The sequence below is a fragment of the Lygodium microphyllum genome, chromosome 22, assembly GCF_053477565.2.
Source record: "Lygodium microphyllum isolate KBCC chromosome 22, Lygodium_microphyllum_v1.1.10, whole genome shotgun sequence".
In the NCBI taxonomy this organism is placed as follows: domain Eukaryota; kingdom Viridiplantae; phylum Streptophyta; class Polypodiopsida; order Schizaeales; family Lygodiaceae; genus Lygodium; species Lygodium microphyllum.
The window spans coordinates 20,402,703-20,423,764 of NC_141156.1; the positions used below are offsets into that span (position 1 = coordinate 20,402,703).

Below are 21,062 nucleotides of genomic sequence, written 5' to 3' on the forward strand. Positions count from 1 at the left end.
CTATGCTTGTACAAGGCCGGAACGACCCTCTTTGAATCTTCCTTGGCCTTTTTTCCACTTTTATGGGTAATATTTGCTAAGTGATATTCTTTCTAATCCATTTTCCAACAATTATCATCTTTATTAAATTAACTTTCAAAATTAATTCAATAATTATATATGGCCCAGAACAAACGATTGGACTAGCAAACAATTAGGTTGGCTAGGCTAATTATCACTCAAGTAAACTTGAGCACTCATTAGCCTCGGAATTGACATTAATTAATTAAATAATGCCAATTCCCTAGTGTTACCATGGACGCTTATGGCTAATAAAATGTTCTAAGCCAACCTTTGGCACCGGATACCACCTACTACGTGTCTAGCATAACTTGTGACAAATTTTTCCTTTGGCACCAATTGATATCTTAGGTCATAGGCTCCACATTGTGAAATAACTAACTTGCACCTCACATTTGCAAGTTACATTTGCACATTTGATTAACTCTTTAATCAAATGCTAAGCAAAGCATAAAAAATTCATGTCCTTGTGACATCTTCAATATTAATTTTTAAAGAAATGCCGTAAGGAGCGCTCACGTTGAGGGCCAATTGGGTATCATCTACTATGCAAAAGCACTCTAGCTCTTAGGTTCTTTGCGTCATTTAATTTATTTGCTAAGTTGAATAGTGTATGTGCTGAAGTTTTTGTTCACTACCCTATAGATGAGATCTACAAACTGGTTTCATGGTTCTATTTGCTGGGACATCACCATCTTTCTTACGGGGGTGAGCTTTGGTTATCTAGAGGTGCACATACAAGTTTTGGCTTGCTGTAATTCAATGTACAGCAGTAAATATCTGGAAATTCAGCAAAGACGTCTCACAAGGAGTGAGACATGAGTGATAACAACTTATTGTTGTGTGTTGAGTAGTTCTTGCATAGTGCTGGTTCAATTCAATGTTGAAAAACCACACACTAATGCAACTAATACTACACAAGTGAATGCATCTCCTTCTAGTGGAACTTTTGGGTTACCAAAGGAAGATGACACAAACGCAATGCTTCGAGTGCAATTGATGAATGCAGTGAATGCATTGGCATAGGCCATAGCAGCGAAGAAACGCGTTTCTTTGAATTTGAAACTTACGAAACGTTTCTTAAAGTACGAAACGTTTCTGAGAGCAAAAAACGTGGGAGTTTTTTTTTTTTTGTTTTTTGGGTGAGTTGGAACTCAAAACATGGTTTTTTTGACAAAAACTATAGGGCAATGTTAAACATGATGACGATGATGTGTAATGACTTATGAGGGCTCTAGATTTTGGACAAGAGATTGATTTTTTTTGTGATTTTGTTGAGTTATTGGACTTTGTCAATCTAGTATCTATTCTTGTCTTGATAGTTGAATATTATATGACTTTAGTCTCATTTATAAGTTATTTATGATATATTATGATTCATTCTCAATTTTGACATTTGTCAGTTTGTTTTGAAATGAGAATTGATGTTGTAACTTAACTCAATCCATATTGTAGATAGGCTATTTACATGTTAATTTCAATTTTCTTTGTATGATATGTATGAATCATAATGTTTGAGTTTTAAACCATAGTATAGCTTGTCCAAAGACTAACTTTGACATAAGTGACAAGTTAATAATGGATCATGGATATGTAATGTATTATTCTCGATTGACTCTATTATCACTCAAGCTCAATTGGCCATTCTTTGTTTAAGAGAGAGTTCCATAGAGGTTTAGAACCTCTTTTCCTAGTCAAAACTATTAAAAATCCTTATATAAAAAGCCTGTGTTTCTTATTTTAGCCCCTCTTGAAAGAAACTTACAAAATATATTTTTGATGTTTCGTTTCTAAACGTTTCAGACATTTCTGGGTCCTATGGCATAGGCTGCTCAACACCCAGAATTTTTTGATGTAATACTTGGACCTCAAAAGTCAAAGCACAAGAAGAGGCATTTGCATTCTAGACATGCTAGAATAGCACATCGGCAGAAACCCCAATCTATGCCATTTAATGGGCAGTGGCCCAATGCATATGGGGCAACAATTTGTACATGGGCATGATACTAGTATGCATTTGGGCAGCCAACTATGCAACAACTGTTTGCACATCTAGGTTATTTTGGAGGTGGTTTAGAGTTCTTCCAAGGCATGGATGGTAATGTATCAGGTAGTCTTGGTATGCAAGGAACTTATGATGCTTGTTTACAGCCTGGTTTGCATCAATTACAAGGTAATCTTTTTGGTGGTGCAGAACCAAGAATGCAACACGGCATGCAATGAAATGTTGGCAGAGGAAGGGTTGCAGTCAGGCTTGTACGAACATGTGGGAGGCATTGTAAGATAGTGTGGAATGCAAGAATAGGCTGGTCCTAATAACCCAAGCATGGTTGATGCAAACGCAGACATGGTATCTGGTGAAGTTTAATAACCATGCACCATTGGATGTGAAGTGGATGGATGAGGATGACTTAGCAAATTCATCTCAATTGCTGTAGCTTTACCTTGAGGCATTTCAATTGGAGCCAATCTTAGGCTGTAGCTCCATTAGGCTCAGTTGAGCACTGATATGGACTATTGTGTGATGCTCAAGACGAGGGTAGCACTTCCACTCCTTTTGGTTAAATACACTCAGATATCTAGTGGTTGCTTGGTGTACTTGTATGTCCATCAAAGGTATTGTATATTGACAATATTATCTACTTTGGAACCTACTATGATCAGTGTTCTGGACGCTAGGTATATTGTAATGTTGTATGTGGGTACTTACCATGGCATTGCATATTGTACTTTTTGGGAAACTATGATTTGAACTACACTTGCGAAATGTATATGGCAACAATAGTGAGCGACAAGTCATTTTGTGTTGCATGTAATCATTAGGCTATAAATGATGCCTAATTTTTTTATATATAAGGGTGGAAGGCTATATATATAATTATCCATGCTGATGCCTCCATATTAGCAAATTCGTGCTAGTGCAATCGTCGAGCAACTACTTTTTTTCTTCTATTCTCCACCTTGTGTCGCCATTGCTTGAGTGAGAGAGAGAGCGTGTGTGTGTATGAGTGAGGGACTTGGGATAGTGAGGCTCTTTTCCTTCTCTTGCATTCCTCCTCTTCTTCCCATCTTGATAAGAGGTTGAGATGTGAGATAGTGAGGAATCTAGTGTGGTGAGGAATCTAGTGTGGGTGTGCTTGGTGATAAGAGTGGATGCTAAATAGACGGACTGATCAACTAAAAAAGCATCTAGCTCATATAACCCATGACATAGAGTGTCAGTCAAAACCAAAGTCATGTGTTCCTTATCTCTCACTATGCATCTGTCATTATCAAAAGTGACTAGTAAACCACACCTTGCTAAAGAAGAAATAGATAACAAATTCTTCTTTATACCTAGCACAAACAAGGCATCTTACAAGCGGAGAGCAGAGCCATCAATGGCTGTTAATACAATCTTCCCAATACCTCTAACAGGGTATGATGCATTGTTGGCATACTGTAGAGACTTGCCAACTGGGGTTGCAAAAACAGAAGCAAACAAATCTTTGCGAGATGTGATGTGCTTGGAAGCACCATTGTCAAGAAACCATATGCCTGTATCCTTAGTAGAGCTAAATGCTCTATCAGCCCAAGAAGAGTCATAATTGCATGTGTAAAAACAATAGTCTGTGTCTGCAACAAAGAACACTGACTCAGTATAGCAGTGGAAGGTGCATAAAAAGCAGACACCCATGACTTCTCCTTGGCTATGTGCTTTCTACACTTAGTGATGTAGTGGCCTAGCTTCATGCAATAGTGGCACTTTCCCTTCTTGACTTGCATGCCCCCTTGTTTCTTATTGCCTTGTGAAGTGCTTGAAGTCCCGGAGCTCTACAGAGCATTCTTTGCTTGGTTGCCCTTGCCCTTTTGCCATGCCATAAAAGATTGCTCAGAGGCTATAACATCCACACCATTGTTCTTTTGTGTTCGCTATTCCTTTAAGAGTAAATTGACTAGTTGAAGGAAAGTAAGTGGCTGTGGGGCAATCGTCATGGTGAGGTTCAAGGCCATATGAAAGGCCAAGTACGAGGGCGGTAATGAATTCAAGGTAGTAGATACCATCTGTGCATCTAAGTAATACTTATCTATATTCATAAGCTGCTTACGGAAGTCTTGAATTTTAGTTAGATGATCTTGCATAGAATCACCCTCATCCATCTTCACTGTCTCAAGCTCTTTCTTCGAGAAAGAGATGCACGTCACATTCTTTCCAGGAAACATCTACTCTAAGGTTAGCCATGCTTCTCGTGAAGAAGTTGTAGACCGTATGTGAGGGATAATAGATTGCTGGATTGCCAATGTTATTAGTGACAAAACTTGTGCATCTCGTGTATCCTGTGCCTTTCGTGCTACTGATCTTTGGGGAAGTGGCTGAGCTAGAGTAGGCTGAATAGGTTGAGGTGCCCGTTGTCCACGTCCTCCTGGAGGAGGAGTAGTAGAAGCCACAACTCTGGGCCTAACTTCTTCACCGTTGACATAATCCCAAAGATTCTTCGCAATGAGCACATTCTTCATCATGAAGAACCAAAGCAAATAGTTGTTACCATCCAATCTATCCTCCTTGGATACATAAGTAAATACATCATCTCCCTGATTTGCCATGATAAATGATGCTGATTAGAGAGCAAAAGAGCAATGTGTCAAGTTGGACTAACTTGGAAATCTCAGAATTTCTAGAAATTACAGCAAGTACTTTGCTACAATTAGCAAATTGAAGCACACTCTGTCAAAATTGTCTGAAATGCATGTTATCCAAGGTGCAATTAATGTTCAGCAGCACTAAAAATGCAAAAGCCTCAAAATTTCTTATCCCATAATGTACAAAATCAGTCTATTTGAGACTGTCACAGATGTACATGTGTCAATCACTAAGCTAAGTTCAAAAGCTGCAAATGTCTAGCCCAAAATGCAAGAAATATTTACTGTAATCGTATCCCAAACACGTACTAATTCCGAGAATGCCTGCTTGGGCGAACGGCTCCTTCCAAAGAAGTGAATTTGTATTAAAAATTGTTTTTTTTTTTGTTTTAGGAAAACTTTTTACCTTTGATTGCTAGATTGGCGGGCGCAGCTCAGGTGGATTTGGCAGGCGGAGGAGTGGTGCTCAGCCATAGCAGGTGAAGGTTGGTCGTGCAGGTGGAGACCAAGCGGGCGGTGTCGTGACGTTGCACGTCCACCACTGCGAACCTGAGGGCGGAGTTTTTCGCCAGTAATTTGAACTCATTAGTTAGTGTCATCAGGAATTTGTTTTCCGTTGTGTGTGTCTTTTTGTTTGCCGTTCAGTTTGAAAATTTGATTACTTGGTTCCATCCTAAATTTTTTGTATTTGCTGAGTAGTACTCAAGTGCAAATAACCCGTGCGTATGTCTGTGTGTGTGGTAGCTCGTATAAGTGCTTGTTTGTTCTACTGTTGAGGAGGTAGTCTGAAGTTTGCAAATGAAGAAGACAAGGAGTTAAATCTAGTGGAACATACGGTGGAGGAAGAAGCCCAAACACAAGGGCTAAAAGAGAAGCCTCTAAGTGGGTTTGCGGTGTTGTCAAAGTGTTTGGAAGATTCAAATCAAAAGAAGTCTTTAGAAGATAAGTTGAAGGCACCATTGATTCATGATGATTCTCTGTCACATTACATGACATGGAGACCGTTAGTAGCTGTGTCTGGTCTTTGGGACTTTGTGAGAGCGCTCATGCGGGGCTAATTTTTTAGATGCCCCATGGCAGATTTGGCATCGGCAAAGTTTTTTTCAGCCTTTGGGAGGTCGCCTTCTCTGGGTTGATCACCACCTTCACATTTTGGTACGCCTCCCTCCCTGCTACTTTCATTTCCTTGGTGGCATGTATGCAATCTTAGTCCCAACATTAGAAGACCTACACCCTACCCTACTATCTCTCTCGCCACCCTATTACCCACATCGGATCTCAGCTAGCCCACTCACGACAACTGGATGAATGTGAGAGTCTATAAGCTTACACAAGCAGGAAGATGATAGAGTCTTCAAAGCAAGGGAGTTGATCGATTTAGGACGATGTCGCACGGGATTCGCACAGGGGTTCATGAAAGTCGCTCGTTGCAGGGACGCTTTGAGATGGGATAATTCATTGAAATAAAACTTATTCAGAAGAATTTTTGAATGAGGAAATCAACTTCTTGATTAAAATATAGGCAAGATATAGGTTCAAAAGACTTCCGGATTTGAACTCAAGAGTTTTGGGAAAGACAAGGGTGAATTCTCAATTTGAGAGAGAAGAGAAGAAGGTGGGATGTCAAATTTTATAGAAGATTTTCAAGGAAGGCGAGGAGCATTAAGCTCGACTTGGAAGCCACTTCATGGAACTTGTTGATGATCTTCAAAAGTAGGCGAGAAGCTTTAAGCTCAACTTAAGCCAGTCTTCATAGCGACTTGTGATGACAGAAACTTCGATGTAGGTGAGGGGCTTAAAGCTTGTCCTCAAGCCTTCTCTCCAAAATTTGATGGCGGTCTTCGAAGAAGGTGAGGGATTCAAGCTCAACCTCAAGCCGTTCTTACTTGTTTTGATGGTCCATGTCTCTCTTCATGACTCTTTAGTTTCAGAGTATACCAAGTAGCAAGAGGAAAAACTGTAGGTTTCATTTATTTCATGAAGCTCCACATAAGCGAAGACATATAAATTATGTTCTCATCAAGCTTAAACTTCAACGGTTTTCAAGACAAGGTTTAGCCTTGAGTTAGTGTAAGGGAAATATGGAAATAGTTGTTCTTTTGGACTTGCTCGCACAACCTTCATCCCATATTATTGGAGAGTTGCCACCTTATGATGATCAGCAACTCAAGATAACAAGTCACCTTCAATCTGATCATATTGAATGCTGCTTCTTTCACCACCTCATCAGCATTGTTGCATCTTCCATTGTCTACACACGATCAAACTAGCAACTGCTTTGTCTCAAAAAAATTGCTGTTAACTCTTAACCACAAGTAAGGTTAATGAATGAAACAACTTCAAGCACAATATTGAGAATTTTTCAGTCCGCTGGATATGAAGACGATGGCACAATGTCCTCCCTCGAAATTGAAATGGCTGTTAGTAGCTCATGCCACCTACCACTGCAACCTTGAGTATAACGGAGAGAGACCTTTCAATAAGAAGGGTTGCAGAAGTTCTTTGTGCCTCAAAGAGAGCTCATACATGGAAGGCAGGGCAAACAATGCTCGCTGTGCTTTAATTAGCATCCTGTGCATGGCTGCAGCCTTGGATGACAATCACGGTCGTCATGAAGGGCAATTGCCTAGAAGATCGGGTCTTCTTCTCCATCTTCGTCACACAGCAACTAAAAGCTTCAGAAAAGCATCATTTTTTGATGTCAATGAGGACATCTTGCTGCGTTCTGTATTGAGCACTATTAGAAAGTGTCATTCAAGTCGTCTTCAGCCCGCCACAAGCCTCCAAAAAGCTTTTAGTTATGAAAGCTTTTCCTACGTCAACTTTACACAATGCTGTCCACCTTATGTGACTTCAACGGTCACCAATCTACATCATGATTAGGCCATTTTGAGGACTGTCGAATGAACTCCCCTATTAGGCTACCATCATCCTAAGCCATCGATTCTGCTTGCAAGCACTCATGCATGCTTTCCTTCGCATCATCACATCTACTGGCTTTCCTCTCGTAACTGAGTACTCCACCTTCGAGGCCTGGGATTGGTTGTGTGAGATGAAAAGATCTCCGATCAGCAGCTTCCTTGACCTGGGAGTAGCAAAAGGACCATAGCAGCTGAATAGGATCAGAACGCATAAACCTCTTGTGACCTCTTTTACCATCTAGGAAGCGAATGGCCACCCTATAGATTGTTGCATTTGCCTGTCCAGGTTTCTCTGGTAAAGGTGGATAACGACATTTGCGAATGCTGTTATTCTCTTGTGAAGCTGCTTCTACATCTTTCAAAGGGGTCTCACTTCTCCCATCAGCAGATTGAGGTTGACTTAATTCTATTGACTACCCCCGTGTATCCTGTAAGGAGGCAGCAAGGGCTTGTTGAAGTTCCTCCTCCTCCTCTACATGAGACTTTGGGTATACTTGATGACACGTAATTTGATTCTCTTGGTCGCTTAGATGGATGAATATTCATCTGCTTTTGCTCCAAAGGTCCTTTATCCTTGTACGGCACAAGATCCTTCAAAAGGCGTTCAACCCCTATCATGCCTTCCCATGATTGCATCCATTGGGTAGTTATAGGGTCCAAAATCATCACTGCCGACATCTTTGATAGTTTATTGTATGTGCACACTTTTCTTCCTTCCTTTGTATCATCATAAATAGTGTAGCTTGAAAACTCCTTAGTGGACTGCAAGTTTATAAGCAGACATTTTACTTGTTTTGCTGCCTCTATTTTTGCTTGTTCAAAAGAGCCTTGAAACATAAGGGCAAATGGAGACCTGTTAAAAGCAGCCTGGCTATCTTTGTTTCCGTCTATAGCACTTGCACCATTTGCCTCAGTACGAGCACGAACATTTGCTTTATCTTGAAAATTTCGAAAAGCATCCACTGAAGAAGGCTGGTTGGAAGTCTGTGTCATGTGTTGTGCTTGTTATTGAAACACATGAAGCAACTGCATAATTTTAGTTTTGACTACTTAGTTCCATGTCATGACCAGCATAGAGTTTGCAAGCCCTCGTACTTGCTCAATATGCCCTTTTAGCTTTTGTAGGTTGCTAAATGTTGAACCGATTTCACATATGAAGAGACATATCATCTGCACTGGCAACATCCGAATTACAAGTCACATGGGAAAAGTCCAAAGCAAAGGATCAACATTACGACCTTTTCCTTTAGTCTTTGAGTCTTCGAAACGGAAACCTTCATATGAACCAGTTTTTCAATGCATTGTGCCCTAACAAGAATATGCTTTGGAAGAGAATTTCGTGCTCAATCATTTGTGTGATTTGCAAATTAAAACCATGTAATAATGCAATCATTCAAATGATGCTTTCACACAAAAAATTATGAATGCACTAAAAAAATTGTACCTAGCCTAATTACATGTGATCGTGTGTCATGCAAAATGCAAACAAAAAGACACACACAACAGAAAATAAATTCCTAATGATGCTAACTAATGTTTTCAAATTCTTGGCCAAAAAACTTCGCCCTCAGGTTTGCAGTGGTGGATGTGCAGCGTCACGACAACAAAGACAAAGAGGAAGGTTTTGTTCACAGTATAGGCAAAGAAGATACAAAAGCACGAGGACCATATGGATTGATAGGAGCCACCTTGGAGTCTTCTTATTGCAGTCAGAGGAGGATATGGAATTTTAGGGAGATAAGAAAATAAGGAAGAGAGAACTCTCTGTGTGGAGAATAGGAATTAAGGAACTAAGGCACGGAAGTAGCTTGAGGTTGCCATTTATAGAGTGATAGGCCTATGACTGAGAAAAGTGGCAATCGGTTTGAACTAGGGACACAAGATAGGGTGACGACCAGTCAAACCAAGAAAAAGGGAGCATAAGCAAGAGATATGGGAGATGTGGCTTCATTGAACCAAGCTAGAGAAAATCTTGTTGGAAGAAAGATGAGGTTCAATCACAGTTTTGACGACGAAGCTATAGTCAAGATTAATTGACTGCATGGAATGTTGAAGAGGAGGACTACATTGAACAAGTCATGTCCTATGACAATGCCCTTGAATCTGGGTCTTGCTTATGAGGAAAAGAAGGCTTAAAGAAGGTTGGCGTGTGTATCATCTAAAGCTTAGATGCAGGCTGACGCTGTGTGATGCCATATTTCAAGCTTTGAGAGATGCAGGAGTGCAACAATGCCTAGCGGGAAACCATGAGTTATTGAATCAAGAGGAGGATGGAAGCGCGGAGGCTAAGGCAAACTGGTTGCATATTGCTTGGCTTACTTTTGGAAGATACGTTGATTTGAAGATCAGGACAATCGGCTATTTGTTCCTGATGAAGGCCTTTTCAAGGACCTTATTGAGTTGCATAGGCTGGTTGAAGAAAGTTGCATATCTAAATTTGTATGGGAACAGTTCGTGAATCAGTGACACAATCATAGAATGATACCAAGGGATTGTGAGTCAAGCTATGCTCACAACTGAAGATTGTAAGTATGAATACACTCCGAAGCTAAAGGTTCATGAAGAGAAAGAGCCTATCTTGCAATGTAAAAAAATAAGAAGAAGAGCAGACACTACGACTTGACTTGCATTTGTGTTTCAACCTTAAATTGGAGAAGTGTATCAAATTGGCAACTTGAGCTTTGAGGAGAACTTGAGTCTATGTTGGCCCCATCTTCTTATCCAAACAAAAGCTACCCTTATTTCATGAACTTACTTTCAGTATTCTCATTGTATCTAAACTTCTTCTTTTGTGTATTTGATTTGAGTTGATTACTCTTCATAATCCTTTGCTCCCATCTTGCATAGCATCCTTGCGACGGGCAACTTTCACAAACTCCTGCGCGTATTCCGTGCAACAGCGGTGCATTGTGGCAGCAAGCGGCAGGCCTGGAGCAGGCGGGTGGCAGGTCTTGAGCTGGCGGGCAGCAGGTCAACGTTGCAGCAGGTCGCAGGCGGCGTCCAGGCGCAGGGGGTGGGTGCAGCTGGTGGTGCTGGCACCTGTGGTGAACCAGGAGGCAGCACTGCTGAAGACTGGTGGCCGGTGGAGGGTGGCTGCAGACTGGAGGAGCACAGGACACAAGCAGCAACGAGTGGTAGTACTGCAGGTCTGAATGGACAACTGCTGACTTGCTGGGAGGAGTTGGAGACGATGGCTCTGAGGTTGGCTGAGCTTCAACTATGATACCAAATGTAAGAGTAGGAAGAGATCGAAGCTCAGCTGAGAGTGGAGTAGATAGTGTAGAGTGTGAGAGCACGACACCCAATGCAATTATCTGAAGTATAAGGTGCAAGTACAAAGTACAACCCTTAAACCTTGGGGTTGTAAGAGGGTGTTCACACCCGAAGTGTGCGAAACACGATAAGCACCTAAAATTGTGTAACATCGGCACGTAAAATAAAAGAAATAAATCTGGGGGAAAAAACCTCTCGTACGGAGAGTAAAAAGTGCCCCAGTGTCCTATTGAAGATCACCAACACTCCTCCATGAGCGTAGGCGTGAGTCAAACCCAATAGTTATTTGAGCAGTGGAGTTCCCTTCTTGTTCTATGAGCAGTAAAAAACTTTCGGCCGCTGTTGTTGCAAAGAAAGCAAGTTTTGGATCGCCTTTTTGAAAGAAATGCCTTGTATTGTGAGAGGATTACAATGCTGAATCAAGAGGACAACATTGGATAGAAGTTGGAGCATTTGCCCCTTGGTTTTGGGGACCACTCTGCTGCTGCTTCATGATTGAGATTTTAGGGTTTGCATGACCTATTGTTTTGGTCAATTGCGAGTGCCAGAGACCAAATTGGGTTTAGAGCATGAACAAATTTCAATACTGGAACCAAGACCAGCAATGTCTGGGCTCAATTGTACTCCATAAATTTCAATTTTCCATCAAACAAAAGAGACACTGAAAGGGCTGCCAAGTTTTGGGGCCAATCGGTGTCGTTGTGTCTAGTAGAGGCACTCTAGCTCCTGCTTGTCAGTATTTATTTAGTGAATTTATTGTTAAAACTTAATGATGTAATTAATGTTTACAAATTAAGGATTTATTGCATTTTGAGCTATCAAAGGCCAGTTTCAGTCTCAGCGGTTTCAAGCATAAGTCTTGGTGTAGGGTTTCAGCTGCATCTATGCTTTTGGGATCACGTACTTCTTGATGCTTTTGTGAGTAATATTAAGAAGATACCCTTTATTTTGCCACCAAAAGGAAAGAGGAGCTAGGTGTTGTTTCTCCTCCACATGGCTTCTGGCTTTGGAAAAAGAAATCACATTACCAACTTCCTTTAAAGCGAGGACTGCATTGTTGACTCTAAATTCAAAGAAAATTTGATTTTCTAGAATGAGCTAAAGCCCTCTCCACAGGTTTCTCAAAATGTATATGCTGTAGCAAAGCATCAGAATACCTGTGCGAAGCCAATTGAAATGCACACACTTTTAAATCTTTTACAGGAAATAGTCTGCTATTGGGAGGCTGCAGTCTCTCATATGTGTACAGTTTTTTATGTGACAGATGTTTGAACTCAAAAGCCTTGTTGACGAAGGAAAGGTGAAATACATTGGTTTATCAGAGGCAAGTCCAGACACCATAAAGCGTGCTTATGCAGTTCATCCAATAAGTGCAATTCAGTTAGAATGGTCTTTATGGACACGGGAGGTTGAAGAAGATGTAATTCCACTGTGCAGGTGACCTTTGCATTGTATTACCCTCTGATCTTTTTAGTAAATACAGATCTCTATTAAAATTTTGTCAAGTGTATTGTAGATATACAAAATTTTCTGGAAAGGATGTGCTTACTCTAGATTTTCCTTAGGAATTAGGGAGCATCATGAGTACTGGAAGCTTGGTTGTTCTACTTATTCAGGACTGTACTATTTATCTTTGTCACACACATGCCTTTGACACAACTGCTTATTTTATATTTCTCTATTTACCCCTTCTGGCAGGGATCTTGGTATTGGAATTGTGGTATACAGCCCCCTTGGTCGTGGGTTCTTTTCAGGAAAAGTTATAGCTGAAAGTGTGCCCAACACAGATGGCCGATTGGTATGGTTTCAAATTTACTCAGTTCAGGGGTGACTTTGGATGACTTGGATTAGTAATCTGCATTTATTCCTTACTGCATCACAAAATTATAATTTTTTTTGGGATACACTACTCTTTTATTGCCTTGGCTGGCAGTTATACTCAAGCATATGGTTTTTTCTTATGCTGACATGATGCTGTTTGATTGCAAAGACTCGGTTCCCAAGATTTCAAGGTGAAAATCTCCAGAAAAACAAGGTCTTTTATGAGCGTATTGCAAACTTGGGCAACAAGCATGGCTGTAAACCTGGACAACTCGCTTTAGCATGGCTTTTACATCAAGGAGAGGATGTTGTTCCCATACCAGGTGAGAGCATTCTGGCAGCCACATACCTCATTTTGAATGGGCTTCATGAATTTGACTTTTATTTTTGGTTTGATTTGCTTGCCCTTCCAAGGCTCAGCGGTATGAAGGGGCAGACCATTTATTCTTGGTAGAACATAAAATAGGAAAGTCCAAAACATGAAAATCTTTGACACTTTACTTTTTTATGTTTCCTACACTTTCAAGAGAGTGACAATGGTAGGATCTTACATTTTGTAATTAAGAAGTACAAGTGGTAGAACCTTTTCTCTTTGTGAGTTCCTTTATTGAACATCTCTCTCTATTCCCACATGATTCCTAGCAATTCTTATCTAGGCATATCATACGTTCTCATTTTTTACCACTTGTGTACCACCCTATGGTTGTAGTGTACCACTACTCTAAGGGGTGCGCCTTTATGGATATAGGGGTGGGCATGTAACACACACACACACACACCCCATTGTGTTATTGCTTTGCCCAGTATATATAGAGGTGTGGGCATGGGAGACAGACCCCCATTGTAGTCGTCGTTCATTGTGTTGATGTGACCATGGGTAATGTTGGCCATGTCTACCTGGAGGTCAAGGGTTTGTAGTGTTTCATGCATTGTGACTATTAGTGGCTGTCTTGACCATGGCCTTTGCTTTGATTGATGTTGGTGTTCCTTTTTGACTTGTTGTGGGCAATGTGGCGGTTGGCAACATAGTTGCTCTTGTGTCATCGGTGGCATTGTGAGGCTTGTTCTGGAGGTTCTAAGCAAGTCTAAGGATGTGATAGTGATGCATGGACTAGCCACAACAAGCAAAGGAAAAAATGGTTTTGCCCTAAAGCAGGCAAGATGTGGAGAGGATTTAGCTACTTTGAGTTTTTGATTTATAGGACAATCTGGCACGGGTTTCCCTATTGGCTAGTGAAGGTTTTACTTGGCATTGTGATGATTGGTGAGTTGTGAAGTTGGTGGATTCAAGGTTTGAGGGCTAATAGCTTAGAGACATGTATCATCATTGAGTTGGATTCCGTAGCATAAAGGTGCAAATAACTAGCATATAAAATTTGTTGGTCATCCAAAAGATGGAGTAGGGATGTTTGATACCAAGCTTGAGTAGATCATATTGGATCAAATGCATGGGATTTGAGAACCAGGATGGCCATGAGAAAGAGGTCTAAGCCTAATAATTTCAAGGTACACGTGAATGGGGGCTAATAAGTTTTGAGTCTAAGGTGAAAAAGCTTAAAAGCTTTTTTAAAACAAAGTTTTTTTCATTTTTTGCTCTTTGCGTTGCTTTTTGGGAGGCCATGAAGGTAATTTGTACCAAAGCAAGTTGATATTGATGATGGAGGTGGCGGAAGCTTCAAAGCAGTGACCACCAGCGCATAAAGATGTAGCTGTGGGAGGACGGAAAGGAGTTGTAGCTTGTAGTTGCTTTGCATTCATTGTGCCAGAGGAGAAGTCCTTGCTTAAGAGTTTTCCTCCTGGAGTTATAGACTTCAACTTCATTGTTGAGCAGACTATATTGTGAACACACTTCTATACACTGTGCTCCACCAATTGTGGCTAAAGATTGTGACATTGTACCCAACTTTGAGCTACAAGAAGGTTGTGTTTTTGTTTATTTGAGCAATGGCCCTTTCCTAGTTACTTATTGAGTTGTTATTATCTATGGTTTTGGAGTTGTTTGCATGTGCTAGTGCCTTGGGGTTGTGCTCTTGTTCTTGTTTCTTTTTAGTGCCACACGTGTTCTCTCAATGTTTTGACTTTGCTTTTTGGAATCATCATATGTGTATAAAACTACAGGGGAGTTCATGTGTGGAATCCGTTCAGCAACTGAAGTCATTTAAGTGCATCAACAAATAATTGTATTGCATTAGTTCCTAGTACGGTTTCCATTTGTATTTGCAAAAAGGCTTTATTTGTAAATTATTAGTGTTTGGGCACCACCCTAGACAGTTCAGTGACTCATGTGCCTATAAATAAGGCATGGGCATTCATCCATCTCATCTCATTCCTTCTTCATCAGTTCTTTCACCTCCTAGTACTCTCCATTGCTTCCATACCCTGAGACAGAGGACATCTCAGTTCGTGGAGTTCTTCCAAGTGCTACTCTTCTTTATAAGGCTGTCCAGCCAGCCAGGACCATTCTTAGGGGAGTATATGCTGCAGGCAACACTGGATTCTACTGTGTTTCTCTGTGCATACTTCTGGCTTGCTGCTGCTGGTCATCATAACTACTCTCAAGGCTGGGTTTGGCTGAGCTGGCTTCCACCCATCAGTTTTCCCTATCCTCCACCAACAGTTGCCTACAGCAGCTGACCTGTATTCAGCAGTTTCAGGCCCTGATTCTCTCTCCGACTACTGCTGGAGCACTTTTGTACTGCTGGTCTTCATCACAAACTTTGCATTTTCCTCTCTTAAAGGACTGCTGAGCAGTCTCCTGTCTGCAGCCACAAATTGGAGAGATTTTCAATGGACATTTTTGTGTTTTCTCCTCCAATTGGCTGCCCAGCAGTTTCTTTGACAGCAGCCATCATCTTGGAGAAATTTCAGCATGTTCTTCATCTCCAACAGCTCCTAAGGACTACGTTTCGCTTCCTCTATTGCTGTCCTTTATCTTCTAGTTCATTGCATGTAGGATTGCGTCCCTCCATAGAGCAGCTCTTTTCCTTGTCATCAACACCACTACCCGAAGGATCACATTTCACTCCCTTCACAATGGAGATTCCTTCTAGGCATTGCCACTACCTGATCAGCCAAGATAGTGCAGTCATCTTCGAGCTCCGCTCCATTTGTTTGTTGTCCACTCTGTGTTCTCTCTGCAAACCCTACTATTTTTCAACATGTATCAAAGCAAATGTACTCCAAGACCTAAAGATCCTTACTCTTTGTGAAGCAAAGAAAGGTTGTCGGATCCGCAACGCTCTTAAATTCTAGAATCTTTTTTGTTTCCGCTACACCATCGGGAGATACCATTATCTTCTTCCCCCTCCCATTGCACCTTTGTAGGTTTGGTACACCGGTGCTATGGTTTCTCTAAGCATGGAAGCATGGACCCCTAAGTGTTCCTACTGTAGAAAGACCGGTCACTTTATTGGAGACTATCATCATCGACCTTTGCTTCCTACCCCATTAAAGTATATGTGTCTACCTCTGTTGCACAGATTGGATGCAAGACTTGCGCGTAGGGAATCAAAGAAGCCTTCTCTTACTCTCTTTTCTTATAAAAATTGAAAGCACGGCTCATAAAACTCAAAATAGAATAAAATAGGACTATAGTGAATTTGTGCGACACACTATTGGGTGTAATATCCCCTCGTCCATGGAGTGGGTATCTCCTCCATGCCATATTTGTAATGTTAAAGTGAATCTTACTTTGCCCAAAGATAGGCCCTTTACAATTACTCTTTTTGCAAAAGAGTTTGAGTTAACTGAATCAATACAATGAAGAATTTTGAATGGTCCATAAAATCTAGGTGCAAGTTTAACATTATGATTCTTCTCAACACTAAGCAAATATAATCACCTTCATTAAAACACATATTTTGGCGTTTCTTATTAGCTTGCTTTACATAGGATTATTGGGCCTTAGCAATCAATTGTTTAACTTGTTCAAAAATAGTGGAATGAGTATAAATCCAATCATTAGTAGAAGGCACTTTCTGACTTAAATGTAATGTTGGTGTTGGTATTTTGCGACCATAGATAATTTCAAAAGGTACTTTGTTGGTGGCAGAGTGAGATGTAAAAGATGCAAATATTGGTCCCATGTACTAGGTGAAGAGATAGTATAGGCACAAATCAAATCAAGAGTAGTGCTATTAGTAGCTTCAGTTTCACTATTAGTTTGAGGATGAATCATGATTAGATACAATAATATTTGGTAAATCATGATGGACAAAGATATACTCAAGAAAAAGATTAGTAGCTTGTGAAGCAGTTAGAGTTTTTTTGCATGAAATAAAATATGCTTGCTTACTAAATTGATCGATAATAGTCCAAAGTATATTATTTTGTGAAGAAGTCAGTGCAAACCAATAATAAAGTCCATTGAGATTTGTTTCCAAGGTAAGTTATGAATAGGTAAAGGCATTAACAAACCATACTGCTTACTATTATGTCTTTTAATTTGTTGACAAATAAGACATTTAGAAACAAAAGCAGAAATATCTTGATTCATATGAGGTCAATAAAAATCTTCTTGCAAATTCTGGAGAGTAGAAATGATACCACGATGACCTATATAAGGTGGATTGTGAACTTATTGGAATATAAAATGACAAAAGGGTTGAGTAATGCACAAACGTTTCTCATAAAAGAGGAATCCATAAAAAACAGAAAAATTATTAACAGGAATCCATTGGTTTTGATACAAATTTAACTAAGCATCATGAAAATCAAAGTCATGCAAATAAGTATTTTTTATAGCATCTAATGAAGATATAGAAAGCATAGAAATATTATTTACAGACGGTCTGTGACTTAATGCATCAACTACAATATTTTCTTTATCGAGCTGATACTAGATTAAAGGTGGAAAGATCGAATGAAAGATGCCCATTGTATATGCCTATAAAAAAATTGTGGTTGAGAAAGGTGTTTGATACTTTGTTGATCTGTCTTAATTATAAATTCTGAACCCATTAAATAATGTTTCCATATGCGCAATGCATGTACTATAGCTAAAAGTTCCTTGTCATATGTACTATGCTTAAGTTCAAAAGGTTTCAATTTACAACTAAATTATGCGATTGGATGATCACCTTGCATCAATATAGCGCCAGTGCTAGAATCATAAGCATCAATAACGATTAAAAAGAATGGTCTATTGAAATCAAGAAGTTGTAAAATAGGTGCGTGAGTTAATGTATGCTTTAGTAAATCAAAGGATCGCTATTTGTTGTCGCTCCAATGAAATACAAGACTTTTCTTTAATAATACAGTTAATAGTAAAGCAAGTAATGAATAGTTTCTAATAAATTTACGATAAAAACTGGCTAGTCCTAAAAATGAGCAGACTTTATGCATATTTTTGGATAAAGATCACGTATTAATAGCCTCAATTTTACACGGATCAACTTGTATTCCTTTAACAGATACAATATAACCGAAATATTCAATTTCTGTTTGAAAGAAAATACTCTTTTCTAGGTTAGCAAAAATATGATTTTATTTTAGTAAACCAAGGACTAAAGATAAATGATGTTTATGTTCTCTTTCAGTTTCACTAAACACAATGATATCATCAAAAAAGACAATAACACAATGCTGAAAATTTAGAAATATTCTCGCTTATGGTTATTAGTAAAAGCTCATAACTTAGGGCATTTTTTGGAACTTCGAGAAAAATCGTGTGTAAAATGAAGTATCCATTGAGAATTTGGAGCATATTTCAGTGAGTGTGCTATACTTGCAGCGCGGAACACTGAGGTGGCTTCTTTGAATCATCATGCATTGCAATTGATGCGTGGAGAGGTTATACAACACTATAGTACTGATTCGATTGTAAAGACGGATGATTCATCATTCTACTGAAAGTGACAGGTGTACTAGTAAGACCGAAGGGCATTACAAGAAATTCATAATAGTCAAATTTTGTTCTAAAGGCAGTTTTATAAATATCAAAGGTAGACATGTGTACTTGATGATAACTGGACTTAAGATCGATTTTTCTAAACATGGTAGCACCTTGAAATTTGTCTAACAGATCCTCTATACGAGGAATTAGATATTGATTTTTAGCAATAATTTAATTTAGAGCTTTGTAGTCTATGCACGTACGATAGGTTTGATTCTTTTTCTTTACTAAAAGAACACATTCTGTAACTGACTCAAGATACCAGTGAAAGCATTCAAATGCTCTAAGGCAGGCTTAGACTCATCAAGCTTCAAGTTGACTAACTTTTGCATAAGATGTACCTGATTGACAGGAGTTGTATTCTCATAAGTAGCCTTAAGTTTCTCCCAAACTGCATAGGCTGTAGCAAGTCCCTTTATATCAACCAAGATATCATGTGTGATAGCCATTTTAATGTAAGTAATGGTCCTTTTATTCATTTTAGCTTAATCCTCATCTGGCAAAGCAACAAGCTTATGTTCTGCCAAGGCATCATCACAATCCTTTAGAAAGAGTGTACTCTGCATATGATCTTTCCAAGGATCAAAGCCATTGCCATCAAATTTACGAATCTCAAAGAGATTCTTTGTGTTAGATGTAGATGCACTGCCAGCCATCTTCAACAATTAAAAAAAAACTGTAACAAAGTGCTAAATGCTTTCAGCCAATAGCAAGGATGCTGAATGTAACAACAAGTACACACACTTGTACTTCCAAGATGTCCAAGAGGCAGATGTTTTGTTGCAATGTCAGTCTCAAATACTGATTACAGCATGTACACAAATTAAATCTGATACATTTGCATTGAGGACAACTCCCACTTTAGTAGTACATCACCATAATGCCCAAATGCAATAGCCCAAGTACTGTATATACCACTCTTTCACTGCATAATGAGCATTCAACAATACATATACCAAGAGAAGTTGCCCTTTTACAACATTTGAAACATCCCAAGTTCAAATTTCTCCCGCTCAGCAGTGAATATGCTGCAAATTTCACTGTCGAGACTCAAATTGACCCAAAGTGCATCACCAATGTGGATAGCCCAAAAAAATTTACAGTAAATCTGCCGCAATTGCATCAATACATCTTCCCGAGCATCAAATGCAGGCAAATGTTGCAGAAATTTCATGAAATCTGCAAAAGCCCCCAATTTTGGGTCCAAGAGTGCACAAGTTTCAATGAAATTGGCTCAACCAAGCAAAATTTGACTTACATGTGAAAAGCCCCAAAATTTGAGGCCTGTACACCCAATGTCTGTAATTTATGGGTCAACGGTCATTGTTATGTGTGTCTGGCACCAAATCTGGAAAAAGCCCAAAATTTTTGGGCATAATAATGCAATAGTCTAAAGACCATGCTTACACACACGAACCAGGGCTTAAAAAGAAGCCACTTCACAAAAAGAAACACACAATTTACTGGTTGCCCCTTGACCTGGCATGTGATGGCCGTCTGAACATGCTCTTGTCTGCCTTTGCGTGGTCCCGTCGACTTGTCACAGGAAGTCTACCTTGCCACCTGTGCCTGTCATTGCCTGCTTGCCACGCCTGCTTGAGCTGTCATGCAGTCCGTGCCTAACCTGTTGTGTAGTCTGCCTGGTCTGTTGGTTGTTGAGTTGACCACCCTTGATAGACCTGCCAGTCTGTCACACCTGTAGCAGGTGTTATCACAGCTGCTGCGCGTTGATCACAAGACCCGCTAGTCTGAAACGCTTGTAGGAGACGTTATTGTAGTTGCCTGTCACGACTACCTACTTGCACCATCGTGCTCTGATACCAGTTTGATGAGTACAAGCAGAAGCAAAGAGAGCACACACGTTGATCTAGGTGCAGTAGGAGTTTAGTGAATAGTGAGTGAGTGTCGACACAGAGGTGTATACCAGTGTGGTACAAACAAAGAATAAAAGAATGTATTTATCCTTAGGGTACGGTACACTTACACCTGCAAGGGTGAGTTCACATGTGTAAAGTAATATACACACGGGAGTAGTGTAAGGGCCTTTACATCCAACAGCTGTGGTAAACAGTTTTGGGCAGCTTTGGTATTCTGAAATCTGGTGCCAATTAGAGAGCTTTTGATGGTGGAAAACACACCAAAGGTGTGCTTTGAGACCTGAGGAGAAGCCCCACTAAGATTGGCAGCAAACTAAGCGAGTATGTGGAAAATACATGCTCAGGAAGCTTGATGTCTTTAGTGGACTGCATGGAGAAAAGTGGTACTATAGGCTATGTAGAGTCTTTTTGGGGCAGCAGCATTGTGAATTCTCCTCTGATGTCTTTTAAGAAGTTTTAGTTTGAGTTATGGATTAAAAGTTATGAGCAGTTTCATACAAGGCTGTCCTATACGGTCAAGATCTTGCTGGAGGCAGCCATCCTCCTCAATTGTGAAAGTGAATGTCTTGTCTATACTAGACGTAGTGACTGCTAGAA

The 21,062-nt window shown here is 39.9% G+C and overlaps 1 protein-coding gene and 1 pseudogene across 2 annotated transcripts in view; one reads left to right on the forward strand and one right to left on the reverse strand.

The window, feature by feature from the left end:
- The window catches only part of LOC148016944 (putative aldo-keto reductase 1), a 120,285-nt gene that overhangs the window by 50,720 nt on the left and 48,503 nt on the right, over nt 1-21,062 (forward strand). For both annotated transcript variants that reach the window (XM_087663220.1, XM_087663219.1), the window contains exons 5-7: nt 12,139-12,311; nt 12,573-12,672; nt 12,865-13,018. In XM_087663220.1, the coding sequence (XP_087519346.1) occupies nt 12,139-12,311; nt 12,573-12,672; nt 12,865-13,018 (427 nt within the window). The remainder of the gene's footprint in view (nt 1-12,138; nt 12,312-12,572; nt 12,673-12,864; nt 13,019-21,062) is intronic.
- Nucleotides 7,602-8,633, reverse strand: LOC148016945 (plant UBX domain-containing protein 7-like; annotated as a pseudogene).